We start from the raw sequence: 13,167 nt of genomic DNA, 5'->3' as shown, positions 1-13,167 counted from the left end.
TTTAACTATAACAAACATTGTTGGATCTTTTTAACAATTTAAATTCAATCTAAGAATCTGTGTCTTTTAAATGGTGAGTTTAATCTTCTTATATTCATTATAGGTACTGTATTATTAGAACTTACTGTCACCTTATTTCTATTTTCCATTCACTGTATTTTCTTAACACCCTCTTCCTGTTTTCCATAAAAAGAGCCAGTTTTCTTTAGCTGGTTGTAAAATGAAACATTCTATTTCTTTTCTTATAGTAAGAACGAAAGTAGTGTTTGCCCCTGACTTCAGATTCACACTTGTGTTTATTTTTCCTATCTATTTCTTAAATTTAACGAAAGCTACATTTTCCCCTTTATAAAACAAAAACATTAGTGCATTTAAACTTCCCTTTAATCTCTTCCAGGGCCACATATCACAAAATTAAATACAATATAATGTGAATAGTGCATTCTGGACTTGTGCCATCATGTTGATATTTTAAAATATTTTGTTCTGGGTTGTTACAGATGAATTTTCTCTTTTTCCCAGTTTTAAGAAAATCCCTACAATAAACTTCACCCAGGTATTTGATCACCTTTTGCTCGGATATTTCTTGTACCATCCTTCTGGGAAGCTCTTTTCATTTGAGTGCTTCTTCCAAGAGCAATTTTAATGTGAGATCTTGTAGGTCTGAAGATATTTTTGTTATGCTCCAATATATGAATGACAGTTTGGCTGGCTTAAAATGATAGATTCAATGTTCTTTTTCTTCAGTACTTTACAAATATTTCTTCATTGTCTGTTCACATCCAGTTTTGCTGTGAAGAAGTGTACTGTCAATGTGATTCTCGTTCCTTATTTGTTAATGTACTCTTTTTCTCAGTAAACTTTTAGAATTTTCTTTGTATTAGTCGTTTTTAAATTAAAAAAAAATTTTTTTATTGGTTATGAATATTCATGAGATACAAAGCTGATTGTCATCACTCGTGCCCAAGATGTGATGGCCAGATCCATACTGGTAGCATGCCCATTACCACAAATTGCAATTATATTTCATGTCCCCCCTCCCAATTATACCCGACTTCCTTCCCCATCCCTCTTTACCACACTCCACTTTATATCCCTGGGTATGCTCTCTCCCTCTGCAAGTCCAACACACCACTGTGGTCTTTCCTTCCTTCTTTCTCTCTTAGCTCTCATTTATGAGTGAGTACATGTGGTATTTATCCCTCTGTGCTTTTCTTTTCACTCAACATAAGCTTATCCAAGCTCATCCATGTTGTTGCAAATGGGAGAATTTCATTCCTTTTTATGGCAGGGTAGTATTCCATGGTGTATATATGCCACATTTTCATTATTCCATCATCCATTGATGGACATTTAGGTTGGTTCCATATCCTGGTTATTGTAAACAGAGCTGCAATGAACATGGGAGAGCAGGTATCCCCTCGATGATTTCCATTCCTTTGGGTATATACTCAGAAGTGGGATTGCTGGATCGTATGGAAGATCTATCTGTAGTTGTCTGAGAAACCTCCATACTGTTTTCCATAGTGGTTGTACTAATTTACAGTCCCACCAACAGTGCAGGAGCATTCTCTCCACACCCTTGTCAACATTTGTTATTCTCCATCTTTTTGATTATAGCCAGTCTAACTGGGGAGAGATGATACCTCAATGTGGTTACCGGTCAGTAAAAAAGACAAAAAGGAAAAAAAAAAAAAAAAAGAAGGGGCCTTTCATGGATTAGTGATGATAAAGTGCCGTAAGTGAAGAAGATGATTAAAGTCCAAATGAAAAGAAAATATAAAACCTAGCAGAGGTGATGGCATGTAATGAGCACTCAGTAGATGTTTGTTGAATGAAGGAAGACACGGTGAATCTTTTTGCAAAGCTAAAGTCTTTTGCAATATCAATCAGTGCTCTTTAATGGATTATTTTAGGAGTTCTTATTTTGGCATATCAATTCCTTTGAAAATGTGAGCACACCTGTATTGGGAGTCATCTAGACTGTGTTAACATAATTTTCCTCTTTTCTTTCACTTCTTGAAGTATTGCATAAACATGGATACCATGTCCTCTTTTGAACTAAGCCATGCAGTGTGATTGTTGTTTCTGAGTCATAGAAAATGTTTTCCAGCAAATATTTGCCATTTTGATCAAGTCTGGGTTCCAAAACAGCTGCCTATATGTGGTCATTTATATCCAGGGTCTTTGCTGGAAGCACTGAGCTGGAATCTGCCTCCTGAACTTCGAGGCCATCAGAGGTGGCAGGGTTTATCACTGGCCATGGTGATGGGCTTGCCTACTGACATTTTTTTTTCTCTACTGCTGTACAAGATCTGATTTTTCAGAGCACCTCTGGGTTTCTTCTCTTTCTCCTTTCTTTCCAGAGGACAGGGATTTATCCCAGAGGGTATAAACATCTATTGGTCTGCTCCAGGTTTTAATAATAATAGTGAGCGTATATTACTACTTGTAAACATGGCTGACATTTGTCTTTTGCTGATTACAACTTAATGAATATCTTTTAGTAGAATTATTTAGAAATCTAGCCCTAGTCAGATGAACTTGGGTCTGACACGAGCTTATCACTTAATAGCCCTGTGACGTGGGGCAAGTTAAATTTCCTATTGTTTCTTTGAACAATACAGATAGAAGTTTCCTCACAGAGTTGTGGTGACTACATCAGATGGTGTACTTAAGGCTGAACATGGAGCCTGGTGCATAGTAAGTAACTGTTGTTATTACTTCATGGAAATCATTATGCTAGGCCTGTGGGGAGAAACAGAAATGAATGAGAAAGCATACTTAATTTCACAGAGTTAGAGAGAACAAGACAGAAAATCAAAATACACTGTGGGAGAGGACCAGCAGGGTCAGGTATCCTCCTAAAGAAGCAGTGAGATATTGGGAAAACTGCTTCTTCACTTTATAATCAAGGAACTGAGACTAGAAGAGTTACATGACTTGTTTAAGGGGACACAGCCAGAGTGGCAGAGCCTTGACAGTAGCCCAACTCTCGTATGACTGAGACAGTTCTGATGGATGTGCCACTGTTTCCAGTGGAAACTTCTCAGTGAGGCCCACGGCCTTGTGATGCTGTTACCTGCTGGGCCAGTCTGGGGGGCTGCAGCAGCCCATAGCACGTACCACGACATGGTCCTCCACTGTCCTGAGGTCCAGAGGCTTTTAGGTGAGGGGTCATAACTCAGTGAGGAGACAGCCTGCTCTGTCTTTTGAGTGAGTTGTTTATGTGGACAACATTTCTCCTCAAGACCTGCCCTCAAATCAACAATGCATTAGACTCAGTGGTTCATAACTTCATCAAATGAACTTTTTCTGGGGGTCAGTATGCTCCAGATCCTGAGTGAAGTGCTGGTTTATGTGGACAACATTTCTCCTCAAGACCTGCCCTCAAATCAACAATGCATTAGACTCAGTTGTTCATAACTTCATCAAATGAACTTTTTCTGGGGGTCAGTATGCTCCAGATCCTGAGTGAAGTGCTGAGGAGACAGAGATGAAATCTCCTTGAGGAACCTACAGATTCGTGCAACAATTTGCTATCCTTTGTAGTGAACAAAGTGCTCCAAGAGCTGAGAAAAGAGGAATGAATATTTTCTGGACTAGGTGGTGTGGTGAGTCAGAACATTTTTCATCAAAAAAGGTGCTATTTGAGCTGGATCTTGAGAAATGGAGAGGTGATTTTCAGGTGGAGAAGCAGGGAGAGGAACCCAGCAGGAGAGGACAGCAAGGTCAAAGGCAGGGAGCTGCATGGATGTTCAGTGGTGCCTGGAGGGCCTTGGGGACCAGGGGTAGGGGGCAGAGGGAAATGAGGTGGGAAAAGAAATCAGGGGCCTCATTAGGAGGGGCCTTCTATGCCCCAGCTCTGTGGCTGAAGGGAGGAGATGAAGGCTTTAAGTTGGAGAATGGCGTGATCAGATGTAGGCTGTGCAAGATCCCTCCAAGGCAATGTGGAGGAAGGCAGAGTACCAGGGCCCCAGACCTGCCCTCGGGTGCCTGAGCCAGGCGGTCTTGACCCCACACTGATTGGGTCCCTGGACTTCAGATGCAAAGTAAAGGCATCAGACTGGGAAAGAGCCTGTAGCCTAATATCCCAAACACTACCAGATGGTGAGCCCATCATTCCTTTTCCTTTGAGAAGCTTCCTGTTAATCAGATGGGTGGGCACTAGGAGAGAGGCCCTGTTTGTTCTGTGCCTACAAGAAGCCAGCTTCAGTTAAGGAGCACGGCGTCTTCTCCTTCCTTCCTGAGTGAGTTGGCCTCTTTCTCCGTGGGCTTATGGGACATCAGAACCATTGCCCCCTACAGTTAAGACTTGCCATTCTGGAGGTGTCTCGGGGCAAAGGGAGGGACTATTGTGTTTCAAAATGGAATAAACAGAAAAGCAATATTAAAAGAATGAGGAGTTGTTTAGTGAGGCTTGAAGAGATGACAGGTGCTTCCTCCTGTGTTGAGAACCAGTGACCCCTGGGAATTGCATTTCCCCTTGAGCAGGAGCCCATGGCGGGCTGAGTCCTGCCAGCGTGCTGGTTGTATGGAAGCCCGCATGGGTACCAGAGAAACCCAGCATTCTCCAGAGGACCTGTGGGCTTCTCATGGGCTTGAGGAGCTCTGAGACTTGACACAGCTCACACAGCTCACACTCACGTGTGGCACATCACCCTCGAGCTGTGTGAGAGTGGCCAGGGCCTCTTGTGCCTGGTCGTTGCTCAGTCCCAGCTGGTTGGCTCGGCACGAAGTGCCCTGCAGCCAGGGGGCCTGCGAGGGCGCGCACGGTGGGGTGACAGAGGTGACAGAGTGCCCCTGTGCCGCAGTGGGAGGATGTGATGACACGCCCCCACCCAGCGGGAACTCGGGCCTTTAAAAGCCGAGGAAACAGCCTCTGAGCAAGCGGTGGCTCCACTGGAGGAAAGCACACCCAGGTCTCACATTAAAGAAGCCAAACTGTCTGCTTCAAAGAGAAAAGGCAACATCCTGTCACAGGCCATGCTCTGGCAGAGACGTAAGTGGTTGGGCCGTGGCTGTCAGAGCCAAGTGAGCACGACGGGGGGTCTGGGGATCACCGGTCGGCCTGGGGGTGGTGATGGGGCCACAGGGTCTGGGTTCCAAGCTGGGGAGTGGGGAGACGGGAGGTGGGCGAGAGGGAGCCCAGTGGAGAAACCAGCCTGTCAGACGTGATGCTGATTTTCCAGACTGGAGGGGAACGAACGAGTGTTCCAAGGTGGGACAGCTCATCGCATCTTCACTTCTGTGCATGAATCACTGTGGTGAAGAAAGAGCAGTTTATGATTCACAGAACAAAAGCCAGATGTGATACGGGTTTGGGGCTGGGAGGGGAACGCTGTGCAGTTGCTGACACGAGGGGCTTTATTTTTATAAGCAGCTACTCTTCAGCTTGTTTAATTCTGTGGGCCTGTTTCTAGCTGAGGGACCTAGCTTCTGCTGGAGGTGTGATTTGTTTGTGTGGATGCGTTGGGAGCAGGTGGAAACCTGGTTCTGTGAAGACGTGGTCTTGCCTCTTGTCATTCTTTTTCCTATTCTATGGCAAGGCTTATGTGTCCCACTGTAAGGGGGCAGCGGGTTTATCTTTGACCTTGGTTTTTATCCCTGGAGTTGGATGGAACAACTGTGAACTTTATTTTCCATGATGTGGACTGAACAGAGACTCTTGTTATTAATAAGTGAAATCATACAGAGATAATCTACAACATTCTGCTCACGAGTTAAACAAAGTCAACACAATGGCCTTAAGAGAGTTGAAGCTTGTTGGAGCTGAGTTCTATACTTCCTCAAGCAAAAAGTATTACCAAAAAATTGCTCTTTCTTTCTTTTAAAGGTGCTTAGTTCTCTAAAATGCCTTTCAATTAATTCAGGTACACCTACGCCAAGCAAACTTAAAATAAGAGAATCTAGACTTACAGAAAAAGGTAAATTAGGAAGTGTTTATTTTATGAAAAGAGATTCTTTTGGATCCCTTACTGTTCTGAAAATATAATTTATTGATTAAAATGTGACATAGTCACTTTATCACTAATTCATTCTTTCTTTTATTTCTTGTGCAAATTCTCTGGAATTGGGCTTGTTACTGTGTAATACAGAGGAGTGATTTCAAAATATCTCAAATTGTGAAGTCGTATCATTGTTTGATATTAGCACGATGCAATTTTTTAAAAAATAAAACAAAATAAACTTTTTTTTTTTGTCTTTTTCGTGACCAGTAAGGGGATCGCAACCCTTGGTGTGGTGTCACCCGTGCCGCACTCAGCCAGTGAGCGCACCGGCCAGTCCTATATAGGATCCGAACCCGCAGTTTTTTTTTTGTCTTTTTCGTGACCAGTAAGGGGATCGCAACCCTTGGTGTGGTGTCACCCGCGCCGCACTCAGCCAGTGAGCGCACCGGCCAGTCCTATATAGGATCCGAACCCGCAGCGGGAGTGTTGCTGCGCTCGCAGCGCCGCACTCTCCCGAGTGCGCCATGGAGCCGGCCCAAAAACAAAATGAACTTTAATTTGGGTTTGAGAGTTACGGACTCTTCCAAGACAATCAGGAATATTCTAGCATGGGTGGTATGCAACTCCTACCAGAAGGAGGATTGAGCAAGACCCTATCCTTTGGGGGACAAATAGCAGCCAACCCCGTTGGGAGTCCTATGTGGATGAGGGCAGGTGGGCATTAATGTCGATACTGGGGGCTTCTAAGCATCCAGGCTTCTAAGCATGTCATTCCTGGTGGCTTCTAAGCCCTTTCACTTAGAGTTGAATCATTTGGGTTTTGTGTGAGCCCCTGGGGGGAGTTTTGCCTCAGCTCCTACCTTCTATGAGCAAGTCACTTTCCTTTTTTCCCTTAGGTTTTTTCATATGTAAAATGGGGATAAAAATAATACCTATTCTGCAGAACTACGCTTAGTAAGCTAAGGTGCCACTGAAATGTTAACTGCTCTGGTTCTGCATCAGCATCTGCGATATGGGTTGCTTCCCTGCATGCACAAGCTGCCAAGTTCTCCCCTCTTGGTTTTGTACTAATCTTTTCTTCTCTAATGCCTCCTAAGAAATGAACTGGTTTTTTTTTTTTTTTGTTTGTTTGTTTTGTTCTATTTTAAAAAAGGGAATGCTGGAGGGCATGCTTCTTGTTTATACCCTGGAGGCTAGCCAGGTATGCAAAACTCCATCATAAGGGAAACCACTTTGTAAGCTCATCAGTGGAATAGCTGGGGTAAATACAGATCAACATTCTTGTTATTTGTCCTTTGGAACCTTAAAGGAAATTAGGAAAGGCCCTGGACACTGAACCCATCCCCTTACCCTGGGCCCAACTATGTGGCACTCAGGGCACCTGGGTGACTAAACCCTGTGGGAAAACCAGTAAAAACAAGGCAGCATCATCAGCCCACTTGGAACCACCCAATGAAAGAGTTTGAAATCAGACACCAAGAGTGCTGAAAAGGCACTTTCTTTTTTCAGAAAACACCCTTGAGGCATGAGCTGAAATGACTGTACTGTGGGGTTCTGGAAAGGGTTAAGAAAACATTCACTTTGTAAATGTTGCCTCCTCCCTGCCTGGCCCATGACCCTTGTTTGTGGATTAAAAGTGAACATGGGCTTTGGTTAAGGTCAGGGAATAGCATGACAAAGCTCAGAGCTGCTGCCACAGAGAAGCGGAAATCTTCAAGCCCCAACCACAGATTTGAGATTTGCTTGACTGGCCAGTTGGATGAAGCCATCACTCCACCTGCAGATTCTCTCCCTGGGTTCTGCCTTTGGTTAGGCTGGTCTCAAGTAGAGGTAGAACTAACGTCCACCCCAACTAGTAACAGTGTAGTTGAAAGAGCATGAGCACTGGATGAGACAGGACTGGGTTTGAAAGTTGGCTCTGCAACTTATTTCACCTTCTTACATTCTTAAAAATCTGAGAAATGGGGATTCTCATGCCTGCCTCGCAAGATTTTTGTGAGAACTAAAGTGATATCAATTTTCCTGATAGGTAGTGATAGTGGACAGTTAGTACCTTCACTTCATGGGCCCATCTTGAGAGATCACAGTTATGCCAAATTTCCTTCCTGTACAGACTTTTCCACATGTTGAATAAAATAGTTAAAAAGCCACAATCAAAATATTCTTGGCTGATAGGATCTTGCAGAGTTTTCCCAGGGTCTAAACCAGGAGTCTGCAAATATGGTCTTTGTGCCAAATCAGGTCTGCTGCCTGTTTTTGTAAATAAAGTTTTATTGGAACACAGTTATGTCTATTCATTTACATATTGTGTAGGTCTGCTTTTGCTACAATGCAAAATGGCAGAGTAGAATAGTTACGACAGACACTGTATAGCACATAAAGACTAAAATATTTACTGTCTGACCTGTTCTAGAAAAAATTTGCCAGTCTTTGGTCTAAGATGATTTGGTTGGTACTTTCGACATTCATTTCTTCAGGTTACTCAGTATCCTGAGGTGACACGATGCCAACACCAGTGGTAGATAAAGCTTGCAGCCAATTAATTAAGTAATTTGTACAATACCAAAAATTAATTTGATTGAACTTCCTCCTTAAAAAGATGGAAGTATGTATAATGAACTCCATACCGTTTGTTAGAAAGTGAATGAACTGGACAGCCTCTTTTTGTTGTTGTTGTTTGTATTAGGGAAAGATCTATATGGTAATAACAGGAAGGCGTGACTGATTTTCTTTGAATTGATTGGTTGTCTCGGTGTCCCATAGACTTGTCCTTGGTGCGTCTTTATTATAGTTCCCAAGGAGGCACCTTAGGAACAGAAAGTAGTTATTTCAAATTATTATGGTGCAGATTTGCCTTTGCTTTCAAACAACTCGATTAGAGCAGCAAAGGTATAGTAAATGGACAAATTAGGGTCTCAAAATTCTCATTAACATAGAACTCTGCTCTTAGGATTTACTTTAGGGGTCCACTAAATAGCCAGCATTTTTAGGGCAGTTAAAACTAAGGAAAATGTGTAATATACATAAAATTTTTGGAACCCTATCTCCTACAAAATATCAGACACACTTACAACATGAAGTAATTTAGGTCTGTGGGCAGTCTCTAATATTTCTATTCTGTGTTACAGCCTTTGCTTATTTAATGAGCCTAACAAACATGTTTACTTCGTATCAAGTTTATCCATCGATTTGGTGATTCTTGCTGTTAAGGACAAATAGAATCCGAAAGAGAGACACGAATTTGCATGCACTTTCTGTAAGGGAAATAAGGGGAACACATATACCAAGGACACAGATTTAATTGCTAAAAGAGCAGATGATTTTCATGGTGAATACTTTATTTCCTTCTCTCTCTATTTTCTAAAGAAAAATGCCAAGTTAGTCCCCCACTACACCCCAAAAGTTACTGAGTCAGAAGTTTGAGAGAAGTTTTCACACTTGCAAATCTGTTCTTTTGTGTGGGGGTGGGGTGGGGGGGAACCAGTCAAGGTTGGCCACATTTGTTCATTAAACGTATGGACATTTATTTCACTAAGATGCCCTGTAAATATTTTCTTTTAAATTTCCCATTACAAAGTATGCGTATCAGGTTTTTTCCCTTCTGACTTCTTTCTAAAGGAGTTTATTTTCCCACTGAGTGAAGATGTCCACCAATTTCTCATTCTGAGCCAACCAACCAAATCAAAATTGGCTAATTGATTATTATCATTAACATAATTTTCACCTTTGTGACATACTTAGCAACACTCTAGTTTTCTCATTTTTGTAGAATAACTGTTTGGAAAGGATGGGCCAGCCTGGAATGTAGGGGCCTTCTCTGAAACCCCCTTGTCCTGGCTGTGTGATCTGTGGATGAGGCATTTCTCTTGCAGGCAGGAGACAGGGATTCTATTTTCCACTCGACAGATAATTAGGTGGGGTCTCAGGCAAGCCACCTAACCACTCTGGGTCTCAAATGTTCCAGCCGTGAAATGGAACTTGTCTTTTTCTGACTGAGAGCAAGGAGGTGGAACTTGATTGAGGTTTTTTTCCAGCTCTAATTGCTGAATTTTCCTAAGTGCTTATAAAAAATAAATGCATGTTTTAAACAATGAATCTTTAATTAAATAGAAGCGATTCTTGCATCTGCTTACAGCAGTGTTTTTCAATCTTGGCAACACATTGGAATGCTCTGGGGAGATTTAAGAAACATTGATACCTGGGTCCCGACTCAGAGGTTCTGATTAAATTGCCCCGGGGAACTGGGATTTTCAAATCCTTCCCAAGTGATTCTAATGTGCAGCCAAGGTTGAGAACTGCTGATCTAGAGGTGGAAATTGATGGCTTTCTGATGCACCTTTGGACATTACACTGCTGTGAGTAGAACATGCTCAATTGTTTTAATAGTAATAAATAGCAGCTATTGAGTATTGAATACTTATTTGGTGCTGTATAGTGTACCAAATATTCTGTTGGATAAGTTTGGATTGCATTTGGTTGCTAGTGAAGAGATCTGAAATAACATATATTTAAATAAGACGGTGGTATACTTCTTCTCATATAAAAGAATGTGATTGCATGGAGTCTCCTCAGTGCCAACAATGACCCAAGCTCCTCCTGACTTTCTAGTCTGCTGTCCTTGGCATGTGGCTTTTGTCCTCAAGGTTTCTTTATAGTTGTCACTGTAACACTAGCCATCACATCTGTGATCTTCATCACATTTGCAGACAAGGAAGAAGAAAAGAGAACAGCAAAAAGATCATGCCTCTCTATCATTGCCTCTTCCCTTAACACATAACTTCTGCAGACATCTAATGGCCACTCCTATTTACAAGGGAGAACAGCATAACTGTTTAGCTGGGCACATTGCCACCCTCCATAATGCAGGGGCTGTTAGAAAGGAAGGGGAAGGCAGATGCTGGCTGTGACAGCTGCCAATCTTGGCTACACTTTGAACATATCTCATTTACTTCTTATAAAATCTCCATGAGGTAGGTTCTGTTGTAAGACCCATTTCACAGATAAGAAAACTGAAGCTTAACAATGAGGTTAGTAACTCACACACACAGCAAAATTCATCTGAACCAGACCCCAGGATTGACTTGCTAAGCTGTTCCGTCTCCCTGCCATGGTTTCTGTCTCATTCATGGGGCTTAGGAGGCACTCTTGGTAAAAGCACAGGCCTTCCGTGTTAGATAAAGTACCGATGGCAAAATGAAGTGCACCAGCCTGCAGGTGTCTGTTCATACCTTGAGAACCCATTTGTGATGTGTTTAGCTCATGCTTCAGCTTACTCATTGGAGAGAACTCGGTCTTTGTTTACTGCTATATCTTTTCTACTGAGTCCTTTTCAGACATATTAGCTATAATGGATGGCTCAGAGAGGGACCTAGAGTCAGCCCCAAATATCCCAGCCTCTCTTGAATAGAGACCCCTATCTACCAGCCTGTGCTGGGATCCTGAACCTTCTAGACTCTGGAAAAGTCAGGTGATCCTTTCACATCTCTGTGTGTGTGTCTGTGTGTGTGTGTGCAGGTGGGGTGTGGAGAGCAAGATATAGAGAACAGGGTTTTATTTTGTATTAGAGAGTGACATCTCTGTTCTGTCTTTACCTTTAGTAGTTTAAAGCTCAGCTTCTGGGGCAGATGGATCGAAGTTTGAGTCCTAGATTATGCCTTATTGGCCGTGTAGTGCTGTCGAGTTCCTTTGTCTCTTTCTGCTGCCATCTCCTCATGTATACACCAAGGATGTAGTTCCTACTTCACGGGGTTGTGGTAGGTGTTTACTGCTATGCTTGGCATTAAGTAAACGCTCAATAAATATTAGCTACTATTGTTATTTTCCCATTCTCTTTCACTCTACCTCTAAGGACAAAGCTCAGGCAGGCTAATTCCAGATTATAATTCATATAGCCTTTGAGTTCTGTACGTTTTGTGAAATGGCAGGGCACCTTATTTCCAGTCTTGTAACTCGTGATGGGGTTAGTAATCAGGTTAATACTGATGGTTATTCTGATCATCTGTGACCAAACTTGGAACTTGGGCTGTGATTTCCCTACCAACCTTATAAGGTAGAATGGCAGCAAGACTTGTACTGACTGGAAAACTTGTGTTTGTTTTTTTTAATTCACGAGATTGGACTGAGGTGTTTATAATCTGGCTGTGAGGAGAACAGCACTTGAAATATGCAAGAAATAGCACTAATGATACCGAAAACTGAAACAACAACGTGCTGCCTGCCTTTCTTAGTAATGGTTTCATTAGTACCACTTTCTGGGAAGCTCTGGTCACCAAAGAATTACAAACCAGATTCATTCTCATACCAGGTGTTGGGACCAAAAAGGACTTGACCACCCTTAAGAAAAGTTGAATTACTTTTTAACTGACTAAAAAGAGCCATAAATTTAATAGGAAGAGAGAAAAAGTACAAAGATGTTTAAAACTTTCCAGGACTGAGAAATGCTGAGGAGATAAAAAAAGAAATAAAAGAAGAGAGGCACTAGACTTGAAAATAGGAGCAAGTCTTCATGTTGGGTGGAAGCCACAACCATTCAGGGAAAACAGGTGTAAAAATAGAAGATAGGAGGAAAAATCAACCATCTACCCATTGTTCCGGGCACACATGCATCCATCCAATTCAGAAATATTTTCAGCTGGTGAAATCAACCGGTGAAATAAACGATCTTCAGCAGAAGGGAGGGGAGGATGGAATGAGAGAAGGTGTCAATGTGACATACAGCACTGGATATGGATTCTGAAGGATGGATGATAATCAGACTTCTTGCTTAGATCCTGGGGCATGCACATACATTATAGGACTTAAAATACTAGCATTGGGAAAAAAATCCAAGGATACCTAGGCTGATGTCGACTACATTTTGGTCACAAAGTCCTTTATTTAAACCAAATCTACTGCAGAACCCCAATATAAAAATAAAAATGAAGCAGTTTTGTGAGGATATCCAGAGCTCTGATGGCTCGTTCACTCCCAGATTTCCCTGCCTCCTTCACTCTGTTGGCACCTGTAGGCATCATAACTATATTACAGGGTTCCTTGAATCATAACTTGACAGAGCTCTGATGGCTCGTTCACTCCCAGATTTCCCTGCCTCCTTCACTCTGTTGGCACCTGCAGGCATCATAACTATATTACAGGGTTCCTTGAATCATAACTTGGCCACCTGGACCTGGACCAATCCTTCACTCCATTCAGCAAGACCCCTGGTAGCTGGTCACAG

The 13,167-nt window shown here is 42.4% G+C and overlaps 1 protein-coding gene across 1 annotated transcript in view; it reads left to right on the top strand.

The window, feature by feature from the left end:
* Positions 1 to 4,894: 4,894 nt before the first annotated feature.
* Positions 4,895 to 13,167, top strand: part of POU2AF1 (POU class 2 associating factor 1) — a 27,147-nt gene continuing 18,874 nt past the window's right edge. The window contains exon 1 of the mRNA XM_008583781.1: positions 4,895 to 5,002. Within this exon, the coding sequence (XP_008582003.1) occupies positions 4,987 to 5,002 (16 nt within the window). The 5' untranslated portion in view covers positions 4,895 to 4,986. The remainder of the gene's footprint in view (positions 5,003 to 13,167) is intronic.

The sequence above is a fragment of the Galeopterus variegatus genome, unplaced genomic scaffold, assembly GCF_000696425.1.
Source record: "Galeopterus variegatus unplaced genomic scaffold, G_variegatus-3.0.2 Scaffold3035, whole genome shotgun sequence".
NCBI lineage: Eukaryota > Metazoa > Chordata > Mammalia > Dermoptera > Cynocephalidae > Galeopterus > Galeopterus variegatus.
This window is presented reverse-complemented; position numbering and strand designations above follow the sequence as displayed.